Source organism: Centroberyx affinis, unplaced genomic scaffold (genome assembly GCF_046629955.1).
Source record: "Centroberyx affinis isolate AG114_WGS23_722 - 3 ecotype Tasmania unplaced genomic scaffold, CSIRO-AGI_Caff_v1 ptg000449l_1, whole genome shotgun sequence".
Classification (NCBI taxonomy): Eukaryota; Metazoa; Chordata; class Actinopteri; order Beryciformes; family Berycidae; genus Centroberyx; species Centroberyx affinis.
The window spans coordinates 258,224-280,663 of record NW_027279111.1 but is presented as its reverse complement, the minus strand read 5'-3'; the positions used below and the strand labels follow the sequence as shown (position 1 = coordinate 280,663).

Sequence of the window (22,440 nt, the reverse complement as noted above, 5' to 3'; positions counted from 1 at the left end):
TGGCAGGTCAATTTTTTTAATCTAATTTACAATGGTGGAATGGCAATTAATTCAGTTAAAGTTCTTGAAGAGATACTTGAATAGTCTTTATCCAGGGGACAGTAACTCCTCTGTTGTCAAATACAGGAACAGCATTCAGTGGAAATTTTGCCCAGGTTTCAACCAGGAATGGGATTTATCTGGAATCCCTGCTCTTAGGACACGATCTCCCTGTTCATGCCTTTAATGCCTTTTTCCTTTTTTCCCTCCTTTTTTCACAAATAATGATTATGGCCGACTGTGGAATGTCTATCAACAAAGCACCAGCTCCAGTACGTAACGTGTACTTAAACACTGGAATGATTGTTGAAAGAGGCTTGGACCAAAACATATGCGTGGAGAGGAAGTATGGTTTGACTGAGTTTAGCGTTTCAATAAACCTTGTCAGGTTTGGACACTGAGCTGAGCCTGACAGCAAATCAGTTGTTATACAAGTCTAATCAAAGCTAATCTCAGTCAGTCTGCATTTACTCTGGAGAGTGGTAATGGGAGTTTTAAGTGTGGGGTATCTCAAAACGATTGTGTGTGTGTGTGTGTGTGTCCCTGTATGTCTGTCTGAACATGTGAGTGCAGAATACAAACATCCACATGTCATGTGTTTTTTTTTAGAAAGATCAAAAAGATCTTGTCCAGAGGAATAAAGGCAGATTTGTTGTGGTAATTGCTACCATTCTTCATCAGCTTCCTGTGTCTGGCCAAACGCTGAGCCGAGGGTCTGTTTCTATCCTTCCCCTGCGACTTGTGCTCTGTCTGTCCAGTAAACATAATTCAGAGGAAATTGGCCTGCAGTCATTTTCTACACCAGGCCAGATTCGACTAAAAGTGGTTGCTGCCTCATGAAAAAGCAATGAGCATAAGATTAGTCTGAAAGAGAGGCATTTTATTGATATCAAATTGTCTTTCCAACTGGATATTGTTTTTAAGGAGGCAACTTGGCTGTTAAGAACACAGACACTGACCTCTAGACATTTCCTGAGTTGTCACACTGAATCTGTCATGCGCTTCTTCCCAGCATTTGTCTGTCTGAGGCTCTGAGGTGTGTGTCTGGGTTCCAGCAGTGTCCGCTGCCAAATGCAAATCATGTGCATCACTCATCCAAATCGTGGGAAATCTAGTTCACTGGTGTGAGCAACACCCAACTTCGGTTGTGATGATACTCTGATAGTTAAAGGGAAAATAAACCCAAAATCAAATTAAACAAGTTTTTTCTTCCTGGTCATTTCTTTTCTCCCGAGTCAGAAAATATTGTGATTATGCATTTGACTGCATGTTAGCAATTTCCATGGATATCAGGTTTCATGAACTTCTTGGAAGTGAAACTGCCCTGATTGTTAATACCACAAACAAACGTTGAATCGGTCTAATGGTGCTGTCATCATCCAAGATAGAATAAGAACTTAAAGAGCACCAGATGCGTAACTATACGGACGCTGTGTATCTCAGGAAGCAATTATTTTGTGCCTTATGAGGTAATATGAAGAGTTTAGCAGGCTAACTCTCAGGGTCAGTCCCTGTCAAAGACCATATCAATAACACTGGCCACCTCAGAGAAATGTGTTTGTGTGTATAATATAGTAGCATACTGAGTATAGTATAGTATGTGTATGTAGTCTCTTGTATATGTTTTCCTCTACTTAAAACTCTGCTCAAATCATATAGATTGTCAAAGTTTTCAGCAGCTTGCCTTCCATCTTTTAATCATATTACTCTCTTTGTAACTACTATTTTATGTACTTTGTAGGGATAGTATGTACTTTGTATTTTCTTTTTATTACTTATCTTTTAATTATATTACTCTCTTTTTAACTTCTATTTTATGTGCTTTGTAGGGATAGTATGTACTTTGTATTTTCTTTTTATTACTTATCTTTTAATTATATTACTCTCTTTGTAACTACTATTTTATGTACTTTGTACTTTCTTTTAATTATATATGGATGTTCCTTTTGCTTTTATGTATGTAAAGCACACTGAATTGTCCCTGTGTACGAAATGTGCTATATAAATAAACTTGCTTGCTTGCTTGCTGTGTGCCACAGTGCCGCCGAACATCATGGGTGAGGAGGCGAACGCCACGGTAATGCTGGGTCGTCCGGTGGAGCTGCACTGCCGGAGCGACGCAATCCCTCCGCCTACCCTGGCCTGGCGCAAAGATGGCCGCCCGCTCTTCAGGAAGCCCGGCCTGACGGTCTCAGAGGACGGGAGTCTGCTCAAGGTATAGCCAGGGTTATCAATTACACAACAGTGTAGTAAAGCTCTATTATAGAGTACCCAGCTTGAATTAGGGCCACTCCTTCTAGGTGAATTTGATTTAGAGCACTGATGTGAGATCAGCTCCACTGCTCCCTCCTTATCATAACCATTACTACATCACACCCCTGCTGATCATCTGTGGACATGGTATTTCCTGTCTCTCTTCCCCCTCTCTATGCCTCCCTCTCTTTGATATCTGTCCTATTCACTGGCTATAAAGATATTATGTCAATATATCATTACCATATCTCATGATTTGTCTATGAATGTGTTCACTAGATTGACAGTGCCCAGGTGCAGGACTCAGGCAGGTATACCTGTGAAGCCACCAACATTGCTGGCAAGACAGAGAAGAACTATAATCTCAATGTCTGGGGTGAGTTCATCCATAGTTCCCGAGTTCAGTTTCATTTAAATGTTCAGTGTGTTTCCTAGCTAGCTGTGATACAGGCCATTAACAAAGCTGGACCAACTGTTGATAGAAGACCACATGAGAAGCAGGGCTTGTTACCATAGTTGCCTGATGTTTGCACTGACCTGATGCTAGTGTTTATGTTGGATCTGCAGACACGACTGAGGTGGCTTTCTTTTTTGTCCATCAGTGTTAAACCAATTTTTTTGTAGCAGCAGTGGCTGGGGATAATTTTGGTTTTAGTTCCGCATCCATCCCAGTTTTGGTTCCAGTTTTGGTTCCAAATGTTATGTCGTCTTATTTTGATACTTTATTATAAAAAAAAACAAAATCTAAAACTTGGTGCTTGTTTTGGGGGAAATTAGGCTAAATTCCATTTTATTTTTATTTCACATTTTCACTTGCAGTGATGTTACACCAGTACTGCATGAATACAAGGGAACTTAACTTGTTTCTATACTATACTAAATGCACTAGCATGGCTTGAGTAAGGTGTGAGCGCCTCCCTTTGGTGTCCTGTTGTTATTACAGTTTCTCCCAGCATCCGCGGCTCAGAGGAGGTGTCACCGCTGGCAGTGATTGAGGGAAGTCTGATCACTCTGGTGTGTGAGTCCAGTGGCATACCGCCTCCCAGCCTCACCTGGAGGAAGGATGGTGAGTATGTGTGTGAGAGAGAGAGAAAGAGATAGAGACAGTGAGAGAAAGAGACAGAGAGGGGGAAAGAAATATGTTAGATGGACATGTTATCCATATAAGCATAATGCTGCGTACTGTGTGTGTGTGTGTGTGTGTGTGTGTGTGTTCCTGTGCATGTATGTACATGTTTGCTCAGCATAACAATCTGTTTGCGTTTGCCTCTGTCCCAGGTGTGGAGCTGAAGTCGGACCAGCGGCTCAGAGTTTTGTCAGGAGGTCGGCAGCTGCAGATCTCCAGTGCTGAGCGGACGGACGCAGCCTCCTACACCTGCACAGCCTCCAGCGCAGCCGGCAGCACGTCCAAGGAGTACAGCCTGCAGGTCTATGGTACGTCAACACCACAACTCCAACCCTCTAACCAGACCTGGGGCACTTATTGATCAAAAACATCAAAAACTTTTATGCCTTATTTGCCTTGGAGTACAAGAGTGAGGTCATAAGAATCTAATTTGTTACATTATGGCAAAATCACTCAATCCAAGGAAACAACATTTTAGAGTAATAATCCGATTGATACTGTACAATGGTGATTCAACCTATAGTCAGTACATGAAAGCTTTTACATTCACTGTTCTAAACACCTATGAGGGAGTCCCTCTTTCCCCGGGAAAAATCCTCAGCTACACAGAAAGTGATGCGACCAGTGCCTACATTGAGTGCAAAACACCAAAGCAATGACCACTTATCAGCAAAGATCTTGCAGATTATCACTTTAAATAATTATAAAATTCAGATCGGTCTCATACATGACATATTGTTATTGTTAAGATTACAGTGAAGCATCTAGCAGATAAGTGGACCTGCTTACATGGTGTCTCACAGTAGGTAGGCCATGTATCTGTGCCGCACAAACAATGAAAATGAGGGATGATCATGTGTATGTGGAGGCTGTGATATAAGTGCTTAGCATCTCCTGGGGGAGCGTGTCCACCCACTCACCCGCTTTTCTCACTTCAGTCCGCCCTTCCATCAGACGCAGTGAGGGCGGAGCCGATGACGTTACCGTGACAAAAGGGGGTGATGTCACCCTACAGTGTGCCGCGGACGGGGTGCCGCGTCCGGCGGTCACATGGCTGAAAGACGGACGGCCGATCACGGGCCAGCATGGGGCCAAGGTTCTGAACGAGGGCAGGCTGCTGCAGATTAAAGATGCCAAGGTGTCCGACACGGGACGCTACACCTGCATCGCTGTTAATGTGGCGGGACAGGCTGACAGCAAGCATGACGTCAACGTACATGGTATGAACCTATTATAAAGTACTCTTTTCTGTTATATGCTCACTTGGTAGTTTTCCAGACATTGCATTAGGTCACAATTTATTCTCCCTTCTCTAACCTTTTTAATATCTTTATTTCTCTTTCTGTCCCTTTCCCTCGCTCCCTAACCCTCTCCTTTGTCCAGTCCCACCCAGTATCATTGGTCAGGTGCAGCTGCCAGAGAATGTGAGTGTTGTTGTGAAGAACCCAGTGGCTCTGACCTGCGAGGCTTCTGGCATACCTCTTCCTGCCATCACCTGGCTGAAGGACGGTCGGCCAATCAAAGCCACCAGCTCAGTGCGCATCCTCTCAGGTGAGCTCCCACTAGACCTGCTTTCTCTGATGTCACGGCAAAGTTATTGTTTTGATGGTTTGAATCAAAGTTATAAATGTATGTCATTTTAGATGTCTGAAAAAGTCTCAAGAATTTAGTTTAATGTTTAAGACTCAGTGAAAAGCAAGCCACTGAGGCTATGAAGCACACTCTAAACTGTCAGAGGAGAAAGCTTTCCACTTCCCAGCTATGGTTCAAAGGCCAAGCATTTGCAATACATCACCAGTAATAAGATGTAATAGGATCATTCCAGCTGGGGCCAAACCCAACAGCAGACAAGGATCTGTGCAGGGAAACAAACCTCTGGGAAAGAGGAGCAATTGCTTTGTGTTGTTTTTTTTAAACAGTTAACAAGATATAATGTGTTTCCAAATTGAACAGCGACTCTAACTGCTTCATACCAGACCCCTGAACTTTTGGTAAACAACCTGAACCACTTGTGCAGAACTCAAAGTACCACGCTGTGCCAAGCTGTTCCATTTGGTTCTCGACTCATCTACATTTTGTGGAGCAGCTCAATATAATGGGATTTATTTGGGAACTATAAAATTAATCAAGACAATAAAGTGATTGGAAGGTGATATTTATGTTGACAGAGAGGTAGGCTCATGTTGAGGTGACTGCTAGTTCAAATCCTGTGTGGTACCATGCTTGTCCAGTTATGTTAGGATATGTGTAAGATGTGGTTGGTTAATTCACTATAATATTCAACATTGAAATGTATACTGTGGTTTTTGCATTGCGTCAATGTTTACCCGTTGTTTGCTCAGGTGATTCTCTTAGACTCTGTTAAGACACGATAAGCTGTTTTTAAAGAAAGAGAAAAATGGTCTTGGATCTCAGAGATTAGCTCGTTTATATTTAAACAGCTGTGAGCCTGAGTGTCCAAATTCCTTCTGTTAAATGGTCCAGATTGCGTAGAAGGGTGATTTATTTTCAACGGCTGGAATGTAGAAATGCTGTTTACACAACTTTGGGATGTTTTTCTTTTTTTTTGAAGAGGGGCAGACTTCTGCTGACATATCTTTTGAATATATTCCAAGATACTGATGAAATTAGAGAATTGAACTGAACCAATAATTGGCCTGTTTGATCCCTAGGGGGGCGGAGCCTGCGTCTGATGCATGCTGCAGTAGAAGATGCTGGCAGGTACACCTGTATTGTGTCCAACAGCGCCGGAGAGGAGAGGAAGAACTTTGACCTTGACATCCTTGGTATTAGCTGACCGTAACTCAAATACATAGATAGTAACCGACTATGTATTTTGTTTGGCTGCTTTACTCTATTCTAACTGAAAATGCACAGATCAAAGTCAGTGACCTACTTTGTATCTTAAATAAGTCTATGTCAGTAATGAAAAAAACAGTTTGTCATGAGCATGTGTCTTACTCTAGGAGGTTTGATATATGGAAAGACTGCTACTTTATTGATTTTCTATCTGATTTGACAGTGCCACCTAGCATTGTGGATCAGGGGACTGTCCTGGACACTAAAGTCAAGGAGAAGCACAACATTACCCTAACCTGTGAGGCCTCAGGTAAGGGACATGGTCCACATTGATATATGAATAAGAAAATATCTGTTAAAAGTTCCTTCATTAATAAACAATGCAGATGACATTAAATGTAATCTCTATATGTTATCACTGTATTAACCTTGCCTAACGGTTCCCTAGGTAACCCTGTGCCAGAGATTAAGTGGCTGAAGGACGGGCAGTTGCTGGTACCTGACAGACGCCACCAGGTTTTCTCTCATGGCCGTTTCCTGCAGATCTCTGTTGCCCAGGTGGCAGACACAGGCCGCTACAGCTGCCTGGCGTCTAACAGTGCAGGAGACCGCAGCAGGCATTTCAACCTCAACGTCCTGGGTACAAACACAGCTCTAATCCTTTAATAATTTAACCAGGTCTGATGTTTTCCCCTTTATATTGAACAACAACCCCCTAATCAAACAGCTACCAGCGGACTAAGTTTATATGTGCTCTCCTTGTCTTGCCAGTTTCTCCCACCATTGCCGGGTCGGGTCCTGAGGGGTCTTCCGAGGAGGTGACAGTGACGCTGAGCAGCCCCACCTCTCTGCTGTGTGAAGTCCAGTCCTACCCTCCTGCCCTCATCACCTGGCTCAAAGACGGCACTCCGTTTGAGTCCAGCCGCAACGTCCGAGTCCTTCCAGGTTGGGGATCACATGAAAATCTGTTTTCTCTCTTGTTTGAATAGAAAATAATAGAATAGAATTGTGTACGTCTTTCTGATCTATTACCCACGCTCTTACAGGTGGGCGAACCCTGCAGATTCTCAACGCTAAAGAGGAGGATGCTGGGAGATATACCTGTGTGGCCACTAATGAGGCTGGAGAGACGCTGAAGAACTATGAGGTCAAAGTTTACGGTGAGTAGAATAAGAGGGCAGTGAAGCCCTTTGGCCATTTGATTGTAAGGTGTTTAGTGGGGCATCCCTGCATCTTTTAAACCTAATGCATCTTCCTTGGCTAAAAGGGTAGGTACAGTACAGTCTAAGGCTTTTCATATGGGAAATCTCAGTTCTAATATGGCCTGTTGTATATGCTTGCATCTAACCTTAAGTGCTATATATGTCTAAAAATGTTCATATAAGGTAATCTGTTAAATGGCTAACATGTAAAATACCTGAAGAATGTAAATGTCATACAACATGTTTGCTAACCTGTAAATGCCCAAAATGATGCCAAATTGTGTACATCTAAATTGTTTTTCCCAACTCCAGTTCCCCCTCAGATCAATAAGAATGATATCCCAGGGGAGGGGCTGGCACCCAAAGAGGTCAAGATCAAGGTCAACAACACCCTGACCCTGGAGTGCGAGGCTCAGGCCGTCCCAACCCCGGCACTGCAGTGGTACAAGGATGGACAGGTACAAATTCTGCCTGCTTTACCTGTGGAGTCTTTCTCCTGTTTATAGGTCTGTCTGATGCTATTAGAATGTGAATGTTACGACCATGAATGTTTTTTGCCCAAGGGGACTATAAAGTCAGTAAAGCAGTAAAGAAATGTTGACATGCATACAAACATACATACACTCTCTCTCACCCTCTCCTCTTCTTCTCTGTAGATTCTGCGGGCGGATGACCATGTGTCCATAACAGCCAGCGGTCGTATCGTTCAGATCAAGTACGCTCAGGTGTCGGATACCGGCCGCTACACCTGTGTGGCCACTAACATAGCTGGGGAGGATGAGAAGGACTTTGATGTAAATATACAAGGTGAACTGGGTTGATTGATGATAATATGTTAACTGAGACTATTAGTGTTGTTCAGGGGCTCACAGATTATTCTTGCGCTTTTATGACGCCAGTTGACTGTGATACTAAAACTGCTTTACGATTTATTAATAGCTCTTGAAACTGATGTGTAACAACTTGTTCTTTTGACTAGATTACCAAATTAAAAGCTTTTAAAACAAATAAACTTCCTAAAGTGAAGGCAGGACATTCCCCTTGGTTCTGTATCTCACCATACTATGAAATAGATGTTCCAAAAAAAAACTCAAAGAAAACCCCAATAATCTTTCTTTCGTTTCTCCCTGTTCAGTGCCACCTAGTTTCAACAGACCCGGGGGAGTGGGTGACACCACCTCCATCCCAGGCGTCGGGGGCGATGTTCGGGACGTAATACTCAACAACCCCATCTCTCTGTACTGTGAGACCAACGCTGTGCCCCCTCCAACACTCACCTGGTACAAAGATGGAAGACCGCTGGCCTCCAATGACAAAGTTCTCATCCTGCCAGGTGAGAAAGACAAAGAGAGAGAGAGAGAGAGAGAGAAAGAAAGAGAGAGAGAGAGAGGATTCATCATAACCTGTCTGTATTTGCAATCTCAGGTGGGCGAGTGTTACAGATTCCCCGGGCCCAGGCTGAGGACTCAGGCAGGTACACATGTGTGGCGGTCAACGAAGCAGGAGAGGACTCCATTCAGTATGATGTCCGAGTATTATGTGAGTAGAGCACTTCACTTTGCCTTTGTGGTACAAGTATCATAGAACTGGGAAACAATGCATTTTAAATATCACTGTCTTTGTTTGTGTGTGGTCTGTCTGTCTCTCTTCCTGTGTTTCTATTCTATCCTCCCCCAGTGCCTCCCTCTATCCGGGGAGCGGACAGCGACTTGCCTGATGAGGTCACGGTCCTGGTCAATAAAACCACCCAATTGGAATGCCACGTGGATGGAAACCCCGCCCCCAAGATCACCTGGCTGAAGGACAGCCAGCCGATCAGCTCTGATGGCTCCCACAGAATCCTGTCCAATGGGCGGACGCTGCAGGTGAACACCAAGAAATACAGACAGTCAGAGCCTTAGATTAGACATTTCTGACACTATGGCCCACTTGTGTATGCAAACAAAATTCCCAGTCAAATCCACAGAAATCTACATCCACAAAAACACCTTCATTGTCATAAAAGATGTAAAAAAAAATAATTGCAGCAACAAATAGAATTAACACAGGGCTGGGAAGTATGATGCATGGTGAAGTGATATTTTTGATTTACATGGAGATTTTTAACATTACAAGACGCACATAAAGCTGTCTCCATAGCAACACCAGTCTGCCTCAGCACGCTGGTTGTGAATGGTAACAAATTTATTCAAACTTGAACCTCCCAAGTCATGCAGTAAGATGTAGGTTTGTGAGATCCAGATGGCTCAGACACACATTAAAATTAGGCAAATCTGTGTCATGAAAACACTAAAGGACATTAAATCAATGTTTTATAATCAGAAATATACAGTACTACATGCTTACATACTAAAGTGTAGCATGTAATACATGTATATCCTATATTTGACATCATAACTTAGCTCTGAACATTGCATCTAACTGTAAGGTTATGAAGTTCTGGCTTAATCTGTTACATTGGGAATTTTGTTATATAGCATAGCTGTTACCGTGGAGATGCAGATATTGTCTATGTAGATCTATGTTCCTGCTTGAACCTGTTTTTTCCTATCTTTCCCATCTTCCAGGTGTTGACTGCTCAGGTGTCAGACACGGGGCGCTATGTGTGCGTGGCTGACAATGTGGCTGGCAGTGCAGATAAATCCTTTAACCTCAATGTTCATGGTGAGCTACAGTTCTAACAATACTTGACTTGACATCCTGAATTGCCTTGTTTTCTTTAATTAATGAATGGATGAAGTAGAACTGGGCAAAATATTTATAAAATAGATCTTCATTTGCCCTCATTTAGTAAGTGATGTTTCCGCTTTTGAATCTGTGTCTAGCAAGTTAAGCAAGGTGAAAACTGAGGTGAAACTAAAAATACTGAATGCTATATTGACAAGCTGCTGTTTTTCTTCTTCCATCCAGTGCCCCCCTCCATTGTTGGCCTGAGCCCAGAGAATGTGACAGTAGTGGTGAACAACTTTGTCTCTCTGACGTGTGAAGCCACTGGCTTCCCCCCTCCCACCCTGAGCTGGCTAAATGACAGGGGTCCCGTTCAGGCCAACACCAACGCACTCATCATGCCAGGTACTGCAGCCCTGCCATGGTACACACCTATATATTAGGATGTATTTAGAAGAATAAACATTTACCAGTAGAAAACTGTTGACAATTGAGGCCATACCATCTAAAAATGTGTCACATTTTAATATGATACTGTTGTATGCAGGGAGGTCTTGGATTATTGTTTAGATATTTGCATGCCATAAAATGAATCCATCTGTTCACTGGTGCCTTTAGGTGGTCGCACATTACAGATTCTGAGGGCAAAAGTATCCGATGGAGGAAAGTACAGCTGTGTGGCCATGAACCCAGCAGGAGAGGCTCGCAAACTCATCTACCTCACCGTGTTCGGTCAGTCTCCATCCACACTCCAACCCCAATACACTCAACTTGTGTAATTAAACTTTAGTACTGCACTGCACACAGCACATTTCACACATGAGTTCAAAGCCTTCAGAAGCCTTCCAGTGTACTTCACAATAAAAGACATACAAAAGGGAAAAATAAATGTAATAAGTGTGGAATTGGTTACTGACTTATGCTATTGTGTGTCACTTTTTTCCATTCTCCTATCCTTCCTTCTTCCATTTTCTGTGTCCTATTTCATCTTCCCTCTCCTCCCCTCCTTGCCTGTTTCCTGTCTTCTCTTCTTGCTTCCTCTTATGTTTCCTATTTCTTTTGATACCTCTTGCACACTGTTTCCTCTCCTCCCCTGCACTTCCCAGTTCCCCCCAGTATTCGGGACAGCAGTGGGGACTCCCCTGTGGTGGTGAGCGTGCGCGTTGGGAACTCAGTGACTCTGGAGTGCGAGTCCAATGCTGTACCGCCTCCCACCATCACCTGGTACAAGAACGGCAGGGCGGTGACCGAGTCGGCCAATCTGCGAGTCCTGGCGGAGGGGCAGATGCTTGAGATCAAAGGGTCAGAGGTGAGAGACGGATGGATGCCATGGTGTCTGCTCCTTGTTTTATATCACCTTTATTTTAAAGAGGTCACATACAAACCCCAGATCAATCAAACATTTGTACTGCAGAAGATGATGGGGAGAAATTGAAAAACACACAAACATACAGTATATAGTGTTTCTAATGTGTTTTGTAACTCAGAGCTAAAGGGAATACCTTTGTGATTGCATCTGCCTTAACCATCTCCTGTGTTCCTCAGGTGTCTGATACTGGACAATATGTGTGTAAAGCCACCAATGTTGCTGGTCAGGTGGACAAGAACTTCCACCTCAATATCTATGGTAAGACGTTCCAGAAATTCATTCATTTAACATTAAGAAATTCATGTAACGAAACACTCATTCTTGTGTAGTTGTGTACTGAAATGAAGCTAAGCATTTTACATTTAGGAGAAAATATCTCTCATACACTCTTTCTCTCTCTCTCTCTCTCTCTCTCTCTCTCTCTCTCTCTCTCTCTCTCTCTCTCTCTATCTCTCTCCCTTTTTAATCCTCCCTCCTTCCCTCTCCTCAGTACCGCCCAGTATCGATGGCCCATCAGAGGAGAGTGTGGTGGAAACCATCAGTAACCCAGTCACTTTTGCCTGTGATGCCACTGGCATCCCTCCTCCCAGCCTCACCTGGCTGAAGAATGGACGCCCCATAGGTGAGCCTGCATGCTCTAAATGAGCTACACTGTCATTAGAGCATTCTGTTAATCAAGCAAAACAGGAAAATATACAGAAGGCATATTATTATTAAACTGTTGCCTCATCTGTCAATGTCCTGACCAAATGGATTTGTTTCTTATTTACTTAACTTTATTAAAGCCTATTCATTTTCTATAACTTGAACACTCTCTTCTAGAGAATTCAGAGTCTCTGGAGATGCACATCCTATCAGGAGGCAGCAAGCTGCAGATCGCTCGCTCACAGCTTTCTGACAGTGGCACTTACACCTGTGTGGCCTCCAACGTAGAGGGCAAGGCACGCAAGAGCTACCACCTCACCATACAAGGTACATCCACAGTTTTAACGCTCAACCCACTATAAAAAATATCTAACTCTAGATTTTTCAAAAAGGAATACAAGAGCTCTCTCCATAGAAGATACATAGAAGCTCACATATCAAACTTATACATTACCATACAAAACAAATACATGTATTACTGTTTTATACGGTACTGTCGCTTATGTGCCATGATCCATGTTTGCATCTTGACGTGAACATTTCTCAAGTTCTCCACTGGATTGTGACTAACACCAGTGATTCTGTCCCAGTCCCTCCCAGTATCTCGGGCTCGGAGCTGCCCAGTGACATGGGAGTCCTGCTGAATGACAGCATCCAGCTGGTCTGTCGGGCCAGAGGAACCCCACTCCCAACCATCCAGTGGCTGAAGGATGGGGAAGTCATCAGCAGGACAGGGAATAAGGGACTCAGGTACAGTAATGCCGATCTGGATACATCCTGCATAGGAAGCAATTCACACAGAGCCACAGGAATGTCGTATGAGTTGTCACCTAATACTGTCATGAAAAGCAGGCATGTTTACATTCAGTGTTTACAGTAATATGGGGGAAGTCATGATGCTCCAGACACAGGGCAGCATGGATTAAGCAGTGAACTTTTACGTTTTATATAATGTTGCCTGTTTTTCTGTATAGGATCAGTCCGGATGGCAGCACACTCACTGTGTCAGGAGCTCACACCTCAGACAGTGGCAAGTACACCTGTGTAGCCACCAACACTGCAGGAGAGGAGGACAGGATATTCAATCTGAATGTGTATGGTGGGTTTAATTCAGGCTTGTCATTTTATAAATACATACTACATGCCCTGTACAGTACAATCAATTTGTCCCACGTTTTTCTCCTTGATGATGACAGTAGGAATTTCTGTTATATCATTGAATTTTCTCTCTATTTCTAGTGCCTCCTGTGATCGAGGGTAACAGTGAGAAGGCTGAGGAGTTGACCACAGTTCTGGACAGTTCTGTCAACATTGAGTGTGTTGCAACAGGCTCTCCTCCGCCCCAGCTCAACTGGCTGAGAAACGGCCTGCCGCTGCCAGTCTCTGCCCACATACGCCTCCTCTCTGCTGGACAGGTGCTCCGGTAGGTCAGTGAACAGGGCTCCAGGATGAAGGCTTACAGCTTACAATGGATGATCATGTTGTTGCATCAAGATCATCTTCTTGGGACTTTTTTGAATGTGAAAATGATGTTCAGAGAAATTCTAATTTGAAATGGTCACAAAACAGTGCTAGGGCTCGACTGACCTAGTCTAATCCTTCGTCTGTAAAACCTGCAATGAAATTGTATTTTTTGTAAGTTGTAAGTTTGTAAGTAAATAGTAAGTTTTTCTTATTTATTTATTTATTTATTAAATTATGTTTTTTGTAAATTAATTCTTTATTTAACAGCTTAATGTATCCTAGAGTTTTCCCTACCACTGAATAGGTGTGGTGGCTCACCTCGCCTAGAAAGAACTGCTAATCCACCTAAAAGAATTTCATTATTATAGGTTTCAATGGAGAGTTTTAGCGTCACTAGTTTTTCAGAGGCTTTTCCACCCTGACAAGAATAAAACACTGAATACTTGGCATGAAATTGTCACATTGCTGATAACCAAAATATCAGCTATTGGCAACTTCAGTCTAATAATATCGGTATCAGTGAAACCCTATTTTAATCTGTGTGTGTTAATCTATCAGGATAATCATATTGTACCATTGTGTATCTGGCAGGATTACCCGCACCCAGGTGTCTGATGTTGGCACCTATACCTGCATGGCATCAAACAGGGCGGGAGTGGACAACAAACATTATAACCTGCAGGTGCATGGTGAGTCTCAGCAACTTACATTACTTACCTCTGAGGTCTGAGGATCAAAATCAAGTAAACATCAATACAAAGACTCTATTCAATAATAACTAGTAGTGTAATGATGAAAGATTGTACCAAAAAGAGAATGAAAATATAGGAAGGCTCACCTTTTATGATAACCAACTGTGTATCCACCGATGAGCATGACCTTATCATGGGAACGGACAGGGTTTTCTTGTAAATATCTTACTATTAATATCATCTGTTTTCCAGTAACTGAAAACAGAATTAAGATCATCTAGGTCTGAATAGTTTTTTGGGGGGAAACCCAGCTAAGTCTTTCTAGATAAATCAACTACAAACTTGGTTAGGGTTAGGGTTAGTGTGTGTTGTTGTAGTGTTGTATAGTACTCATGATTTCCTTGAACAAATGAAGGTAAGTTAAAAAAAACCCACAAAGCTACAAAGCTCTTCTTCACTGCCCTCCTCAGTCCCTCCCAGTCTGGACGGAGCAGGCAGCACAGAGGATGTGACTGTAGTGAGAGGAAACCTGGCTTCTCTGGTCTGCGTCGCTGATGGGACCCCGACCCCCACCGTGTCCTGGCTCAGAGAGGGGGTGATTCTAGTCCCCGACCCCCACCTCAGCCTCCTGAACCTGAACACCACTGTGCAGATCATCCAGGCCCAGGTCAATGATACAGGGCGCTACACCTGCGTGGCTAACAACACCGCAGGCCAGGCTAGCCGCCACTTCAACCTCAAAGTGCTGGGTGAGTGAAAGAGCAGAAAGCCAGACTTATATTAAAATTATGCATTTTACTGATGCCCCTAGTTCATTGTTTAGCTTTGCATGTATGGATCAGCCGCCAGATTCCAGCTCTTGTCCTCTAAATTCATGTTTGGATTCATTAGTGAGGAAAAACTAATATTCCTTTACATCTTGTTTGTCAGACCCCCCAAGCATCAGTGGTTCTGGTGTGTCAGCGGAGGTGTCGGTGGTGGTTAATCATGTCCTGGAGCTGCAGTGTGAGGCCTCAGGTATCCCCACACCCTCCCTGACCTGGCTGAAGGATGGGCGGCCACTCCCCCAGACAGACAGCCTGCGCCTCCTGCGGGGCGGGGAGGTGCTCCGTGTGGCCTCCGCACAGGTCAGACCAACTGGGGCTTATCCAGTCAAAGAGCTGCTCTGTTTCTCTTCTTGTACTTTAGTTAATTTTATTTTAGTTTGTTTCACATTTCTATAAAAAAACATGCAAAACATACAATGAATTATACATATTGTTAAATACCAACAATACAGTGAGGTTTGCATCTTTTTCTGCCTCTTGTTCTCACACTTTCTCACATGGCTGCCCTCTTTCACTTGCATCCAGGTGGAGGACACAGGCAGATACACCTGCTTGGCCAACAGTCCTGCAGGAGATGATGACAAGGAGTTCCTGGTTCGAGTGCATGGTGGGTAATGTAGCTGTGTAATACACATTACAGTATGTACTGTACATAATACTGCAGAAATACAGTCTAATATTGCATGTCATGTGCAAACAAGGAAATTGCAGTTGTGTACAGTGGATAAAATATATTTTTACTTTTCATTATGTTTCCTTTATCGTGCCTGTTTGGTTAATTGGAAAAATTGGTTTGACTGTAACAGTTCCCCCTAACATTGCTGGGGAGAGCATGCCCCAGGACGTATCAGTGCTGCAGAGCAGACAGGTGACTCTGGAGTGCAAGTCTGACGCCGTCCCACCTCCAACTCTCACCTGGCTCAAGGATGGCCAACCACTGCAGGTCAAACATTATTTATATCTCTCAAATGCTAGCAAGACAATATGACTTTGACTATATAATATGAATGTGATTTTTAAACAAGGCAATTGCTGAACTCATGCCTATTCACAGTGCACCCTACAATACATCAGTGTGCTTTGTGTTGTATTTTTGACATATAATTTATGTTTATTTATATTAACAGAAAAGTATCTACACAATGCTATGACTTTTCCTGTAATGTTGATAAAGGACTTTTCTCCTTGTGTAGGCCTCTGCTCGTGTGCGTATTCTGTCCAGTGGTCGCTACCTGCAGATCAACATGGCTGAACTGAGCGACGGGGCGCAGTACACCTGTGTGGCCAGCAACATCGCTGGCAAGACCACAAGACAGTTTAATCTGGCTGTCAATGGTATGGTTACACACTGCATCTACAGCTGTCGTCAAATGCTGTACATGTAGAAATATTCCTTCTCATGAAGTTAAATTCATCACCAAGGGAAATAAAAGTACATGAATAATGTGTATCTGTCAACTTGTCCACCTGTCCCCTCAGTGGCCCCAACCATCAAGGACAGTCCCCAGACAGTGTCAGTGCACATCGACAAGCCGGTGGTGCTGGAGTGTGTTGTTAGTGGAGTGCCACCGCCTCGCATCACCTGGAGGAAACATGGTGCCATACTGGCAGGAAACAACCGCAGGTAAGGCCATGTGTCGTTATTGCCCATTTAACAGATAGAGTCAAATGCTGAAAGCATTTCTGAAAGCTTATAGTGCTGTCCTGTACACAATAAACTGTCAACACCTCAGTCCATTACAATCCAACACTAACACCATGGTATGTTCCACATTCATTAGAACGTTGTTAGCTATTATACTCAACACGCCTTCATAATAGTAGACATAGTGAAATATTTTTCATGAATTTATTGTTTCTAGCATTGCATATACAGCTCTTATGGATGAATATGATGGATTTATATTTTCCAATATCCAAAATCTGCACAATACTTTTCAAATCATAGCCATATGTGGTGACATGGAATCATTTGGCACGTCTCTATTGTTAACATTTATTTCTCAGAGGCCATATTATTGCTGGATCTCCCTCAACTTATATGAACACTTGTGCAGGTACACATTTGCAGAGGATGGGTCTTTACACATCCACTCTGCACAGGTGACGGATACAGGCCGTTACCTGTGTATGGCCACCAACCAGGCCGGGACGCAGCGCAAGAGAGTGGATCTGCAAGTATATGGTGAGAGCAGTACTCAGCCCTCTCTCACACACACACACACACACTCACACACACACACAGTCCCTTTATGATCCCTGGTTCGTTTCTTCCAGTACCCCCCTCCATCGCTGGCGGTCGCACCAATGTCACGGTGACAGTGAACGTTCAGACCACCCTGTCCTGCGAGGCCACCGGCATCCCCAAGCCCACCGTCACATGGACGAAAAATGGCCGGACCATCAATACTGACCAGAACCAGAATATGTACAGGTTGATCCAGGTTTTCTCCCTCTCTGTTTCCTACCTCTAGCTGTTGATAGCTGAGATCAAGCCTTAGTTGAGCAGACAAAATGGAATTTTATTCTAATATGTTATGTAGACAAAATGTATCTCCATATTGCTTGAGCAGTCGTTCATACAAGGTCTGTTAATTTGTTTTTGCATCGTGCTAGGCACAACCCCATAGTCAAAGTAATCTTGAATACCTACTTTATCTCGTTTTAATTATTGCCAGGTTACTGTCGTCAGGCTCCCTGGTAGTCATAGCACCCACAGTGGAGGACACAGCAGTGTATGAGTGTGTTGTCTCTAACGAGGCGGGGGAAGACTCCAGAGCCATTAACCTCACTGTCCAGGGTGAGTGGCACTGCATGCATTTACAAATTGATCGTTCTCATTATGTTCATTGATACTGCATCATGAACTTGAATTGATCCCTCTGTCAGTTCATTCATAATGTTTTCTCTTTGTCTCTCTCATTTACATTGTCTCTGTAGATTAACCATTTCCCTTTGTCTTGTTCCCCACTTCCTCCGTCTTGTGGATAAGTCTTGTCAATTTGCATTTCACTGTAATCCGATCTTCTATCAATGATAAGACATTTGCATTACATTGTCTAACTGCTCTCATCCGCTCTCCTAGTTCCTCCATCTATAGCGGATGAATCCACGGAGCTAGTGGTGACCAAACTGTCCCCGGTGGTCATCGGCTGTACTGCATCTGGGGTCCCAGAGCCCATTCTGCACTGGAGCAAGGACGGCATGAAGCTGCCCAAAGAGGGGCAGGGATACAGCATCCTGCCCTCAGGTTTGAATAAGACCCATGCAAAAAATATTAAGAAGTACACAAGGTGTACTGTGTAGTATCTGAGATACCTGAACAGCGTCAAAACACACACTCTTTTATTTAATATTTGAAATTTGAAGATTTGAAGAGAAGCTGCTGCTCTGAGTTACGTTCATGCACTACTGTAGTTTAGAGGCTATTGAGTGATAATGTGTCAGATTTTTTCTTTATATACTGTATATATATCACTGAAAATAAAGTATTTTAGTTAGTAATTGTCACAGCTGGTAATTGTCATTAGTAATGTTGATGTTGGTGTGTGTTGGTCTGCATTCAGGTCCAGTAGAGATCACCTCAGCTGAGTTGAGTCATGCTGGACGCTACTCCTGCGTGGCCAAGAACGCTGCAGGCTCCGCCCACCGCCACGTGCAGCTCACTGTGCAGGGTAAGAACATCCTGAGATCAATTCAAAAACAGACACACCAATCTTTGGGACTTCCTGGAATTGAAGCAGACAGCCATAGACAAAAGATACAGTATTTAGAGTGTTTAAGACAAAACAAATTGCTTCTTGTCAATCGTACATATTAATATTACATTTCCTGTGATGCATACTTTTTTTTACTTGACATCTTTCTGACCATCGCTCTTTTCCCATCCCTCTCCTCAGAGATCCCAGTGATCCAGGCCCACCCGTCCACCCTGGATGTGATCCTGAATAATCCCATCACTCTGCCCTGCAGGGCCACAGGCTCGCCCCGACCCACCGTCACCTGGCAGAAGGAGGGCATCAACATCCCCACCACAGGTAATTCTGTTTGTGTGTGTGTGTGTGTGTGCAAGCGTGTGTGTGTGTGTGTGTGTGATCAGAAGTATTCAATCATAACGCCATGTCTCTTGCTTTGTGCTAGGTGCTGGTTTCACAGTGCTGCCTAACGGAGGCCTGCAGATCTCCAAGGCTTCTGTGTCGGACTCTGGAACATACATGTGTGTGGCTCAAAACCCTGCTGGCACTGCGCTGGGCAAGACCAAACTCAGAGTCCAGGGTAGGTCACACACTCAAGTAACAGCAAGCTGATTGATATTTTACTCATGGCAATGTCATACTCTAATCAGTTATGTATATTTATGTAGATTAACACTTGTGCATGTTTTAATACCATGTATCTCAAATATTTTTATAATATATTCGCTTTAGTTTTGCATCCACATTTTGGCATTTGCATGTAGTTATTCTGTGATTTGAAGGAGTATTAAGTCATCTATGACCTTTATTTACCTCTACCTACAATCTGCAACAATATTGATATAATTGATCTTCTCCTACACAAGTCTCTGATAGAGCTGATAGCCTATTATCTTGATCAGAGTATCATTCAGTAAGTAATATCTGTGTTTTCCAACCTGCACTCCCTCCAGTCATCCAAAGTCAAGGCAGTCATCCTTGGCACACTTATCAATTCCTCATTTTACCATTACTGTTAGCGTCATAGCTTAATGAATTCCATTCCATTAGTCTACTGCATACAAATTTATTCTAAATGCATTGACAACAACATGGTATTTTGTCTCATTTGAAAACAAAGCAAGACACACATCTCCTTCAAAGTGTATGGGTGAACAAGGTTAACTTCCACTGTGTCCTGCAGTCCCTCCAGTGATCAGCTCAGAGACTCAGAGTTACCTGACGCCTCTGGACTCGTCTGTGACGCTGCAGTGCCAGGCTGAAGGCTCCCCTTCCCCGTCCGTCACCTGGCATAAAGACGGGCAGCCGCTGAGTGAATCTGTGCGCCAGCGGGTGCTGAGTTCAGGATCTCTGCAGATCGCCTTCGCCCAGCCCAGCGATACAGGACGCTACACCTGTACTGCTGCCAATGCAGCGGGCACAGCCAGTGTGGAGATGAGCCTCACCGTACAGAGTGAGTTACAGTCAGCTCAGTATTTTAAACACACCTTACTGTTGTTGTGTTATTATCACACTATCACATCTTTATATTGGCTCTCAGCAGTACAGTATTTATTTAGCCAAAAAAAATTCAGACAGTTGTCAAATTAATTTGTGTGCATTTGTTTTCTCTTTTGCTTTACTGAAGAGGATATATACGTTGGAAATTGTTTTTCCATTGGCATTTCACTAGTTCCACCATCTGCCATTGCCAGAAACATTACTTTTAACTTTTAGTATTCAGTAGTAGTATTCATAGTTCATTGTTTGATTGACTGATATCATCATCCTTGATCCTCCTTCCCTCTCTCCTTACCTTCCTGCCCCTCCAGTCCCACCCTCCATCCGTGGTGGAGAACCGGAGGCAGCAGTGGTGGAGAACAGCCAGGCCCAGTTGGTGTGTGTGGCAGAGGGGGTCCCACAGCCCAGCCTGTCCTGGGAGAAGGAGGGCAATCCTATCAGTGAAAGCACAGGGGAATATACCATCCTGCCCTCTGGGGAGCTGATTATAGACATCACTCAGGTAAGGATAATGAAGAAATACAAATAGTTTTTTGGTTTATTAATAACTATCAAAATGTTTGATGTGTGTGTATTAGTCTAATTTTGTGTTACAGGTATGCATTATTGCATGATATGTGTTGAGTTTGTCTTTTATCACAAAGCTGCTTTCCAAAAACACTTTCCCTCCACTTCTCCTTATTTGCCCTCCCTCTCTCCCAGCTCGATGATGCAGGCAGCTATACCTGTGTGGCTGCTAATGCCGTGGGGCAGGACAGTCGGACCATCACCCTGTCCGTTCACACCCACCCTGCCTTCACTGAGTTGCTGGGTGATGTGGCCCTCAACAAGGGAGAGCGCCTTCTGCTGGCCTGCGGGGTCACTGGCATCCCCCCGCCCAGAATCACCTGGGCCTTCAACAACAACATCATCCCAGGTACATGCGGCAGCAGCTACCATGCATGCACAATGATTCATAAATAATTTACATAATTTAAAAAACCTACATAATTTAGTATTTACTGAGAAATAAATTATCCACAGATTATCAGATATGACAAATTCTGGCTTTGGTAGAATGGACAGTAGTGAATGTGCACAAATACAGGAGTAACATAAATGAATGCAAGGTATGGTGGTGGTATTTCCCTTTTTAAGCTTTCACTTTTTAACTGCTGTTCTTTTCTTGGCATCTTTTATCCCCTGTTGTTGATGCTGTAGCTCACTACGACCATGTGAACGGCCACAGTGAGCTGGTGATAGAGAGAGTGAGTAAAGACGATTCTGGCACCTACTCCTGCGTGGCAGAAAACAGTGTGGGAACCATCAAGTCTCTGGGCTTTGTCTATGTCAAAGGTAGGACCACACTCCCATGAGACAGTGTGACTCGACTTGACTTCATTTCATTTTATTTTATTTGTATAGATCACCACACTCCTTTTCTCCATATTAGAGCCACCTATCATTGATGGGGACATCCACTCCAACCGTATTGAACCTCTGGGGGGCAATGCCATTCTGAACTGTGAGGTTCGGGGAGACCCGCTACCCACAATCCAGTGGAGCAAGGGTGGCGTCAACATCCAGATCAGCAACCGCATCCGCCAGCTGGACAACGGCTCTCTGGCCATCTATGGCACAGTGGTAGGAAAACACACAGTGAGACGTCTTTAGACCTGAAAGTAAACCATGTTAAACAGTGCTGGATACAAAAGGGTGAATAAAAGAAAAAAACTCCTTGCACGTTAGAATGATGGTCTCTTGTCTTTTTTTTCATTACGTGCAGCTTTTCCACCAATCATGTTCTCATCGGGTATGTGAATTTGTGAACGTTTTAAAAATGTTGATAATAAATTATGTTTTTATTGTGTATTTTTTTATAGGGTGAAGATGCGGGCAACTACATGTGTGTTGCAACCAATGATGCTGGGGTGGTGGAAAGGAGTGTGACACTTACCTTGCAGAGTAAGTAACTATCTACTCTACTCAATTACAAATCTTCACATATCTTTACAACTGACTACTGTAAAACATAATATATTGTATTTCCTCTGTGAACTAAATGTGAGGATGGAATGGCTTTGATTTGTACTGTAGTTTAAGTGCATTCTTACTCCAAAAAGAGAACAAAGTCAAAGGTTCCTTATCAACCGAACTGAAGGGTTATATCACATGGAAGTTCT

General features: G+C 43.5%; 1 protein-coding gene across 1 annotated transcript in view; it reads left to right on the top strand.

The window, feature by feature from the left end:
• hmcn1 (hemicentin 1) overlaps positions 1-22,440 on the top strand; it is a gene marked incomplete at its 5' end in the record, with an annotated part of 78,260 nt that overhangs the window by 45,795 nt on the left and 10,025 nt on the right. The window contains 46 exons of the mRNA XM_071517019.1: positions 2,079-2,254; positions 2,572-2,668; positions 3,236-3,358; positions 3,571-3,726; positions 4,357-4,638; positions 4,802-4,969; positions 6,091-6,204; positions 6,441-6,527; positions 6,666-6,857; positions 6,989-7,162; positions 7,264-7,377; positions 7,732-7,877; positions 8,076-8,226; positions 8,555-8,752; positions 8,845-8,958; positions 9,097-9,284; positions 9,987-10,083; positions 10,330-10,491; positions 10,705-10,818; positions 11,193-11,395; positions 11,632-11,713; positions 11,946-12,077; positions 12,278-12,427; positions 12,691-12,850; positions 13,075-13,199; positions 13,340-13,523; positions 14,156-14,253; positions 14,727-15,005; positions 15,187-15,383; positions 15,609-15,690; positions 15,890-16,026; positions 16,277-16,418; positions 16,563-16,707; positions 17,141-17,268; positions 17,361-17,517; positions 17,762-17,883; positions 18,169-18,333; positions 18,650-18,757; positions 18,983-19,120; positions 19,224-19,358; positions 19,962-20,231; positions 20,590-20,780; positions 20,981-21,194; positions 21,479-21,613; positions 21,711-21,901; positions 22,141-22,222. Coding sequence (XP_071373120.1) covers positions 2,079-2,254; positions 2,572-2,668; positions 3,236-3,358; positions 3,571-3,726; positions 4,357-4,638; positions 4,802-4,969; positions 6,091-6,204; positions 6,441-6,527; positions 6,666-6,857; positions 6,989-7,162; positions 7,264-7,377; positions 7,732-7,877; positions 8,076-8,226; positions 8,555-8,752; positions 8,845-8,958; positions 9,097-9,284; positions 9,987-10,083; positions 10,330-10,491; positions 10,705-10,818; positions 11,193-11,395; positions 11,632-11,713; positions 11,946-12,077; positions 12,278-12,427; positions 12,691-12,850; positions 13,075-13,199; positions 13,340-13,523; positions 14,156-14,253; positions 14,727-15,005; positions 15,187-15,383; positions 15,609-15,690; positions 15,890-16,026; positions 16,277-16,418; positions 16,563-16,707; positions 17,141-17,268; positions 17,361-17,517; positions 17,762-17,883; positions 18,169-18,333; positions 18,650-18,757; positions 18,983-19,120; positions 19,224-19,358; positions 19,962-20,231; positions 20,590-20,780; positions 20,981-21,194; positions 21,479-21,613; positions 21,711-21,901; positions 22,141-22,222 — 7,005 coding nt within the window. The remainder of the gene's footprint in view (positions 1-2,078; positions 2,255-2,571; positions 2,669-3,235; positions 3,359-3,570; positions 3,727-4,356; positions 4,639-4,801; positions 4,970-6,090; positions 6,205-6,440; positions 6,528-6,665; positions 6,858-6,988; positions 7,163-7,263; positions 7,378-7,731; positions 7,878-8,075; positions 8,227-8,554; positions 8,753-8,844; positions 8,959-9,096; positions 9,285-9,986; positions 10,084-10,329; positions 10,492-10,704; positions 10,819-11,192; positions 11,396-11,631; positions 11,714-11,945; positions 12,078-12,277; positions 12,428-12,690; positions 12,851-13,074; positions 13,200-13,339; positions 13,524-14,155; positions 14,254-14,726; positions 15,006-15,186; positions 15,384-15,608; positions 15,691-15,889; positions 16,027-16,276; positions 16,419-16,562; positions 16,708-17,140; positions 17,269-17,360; positions 17,518-17,761; positions 17,884-18,168; positions 18,334-18,649; positions 18,758-18,982; positions 19,121-19,223; positions 19,359-19,961; positions 20,232-20,589; positions 20,781-20,980; positions 21,195-21,478; positions 21,614-21,710; positions 21,902-22,140; positions 22,223-22,440) is intronic.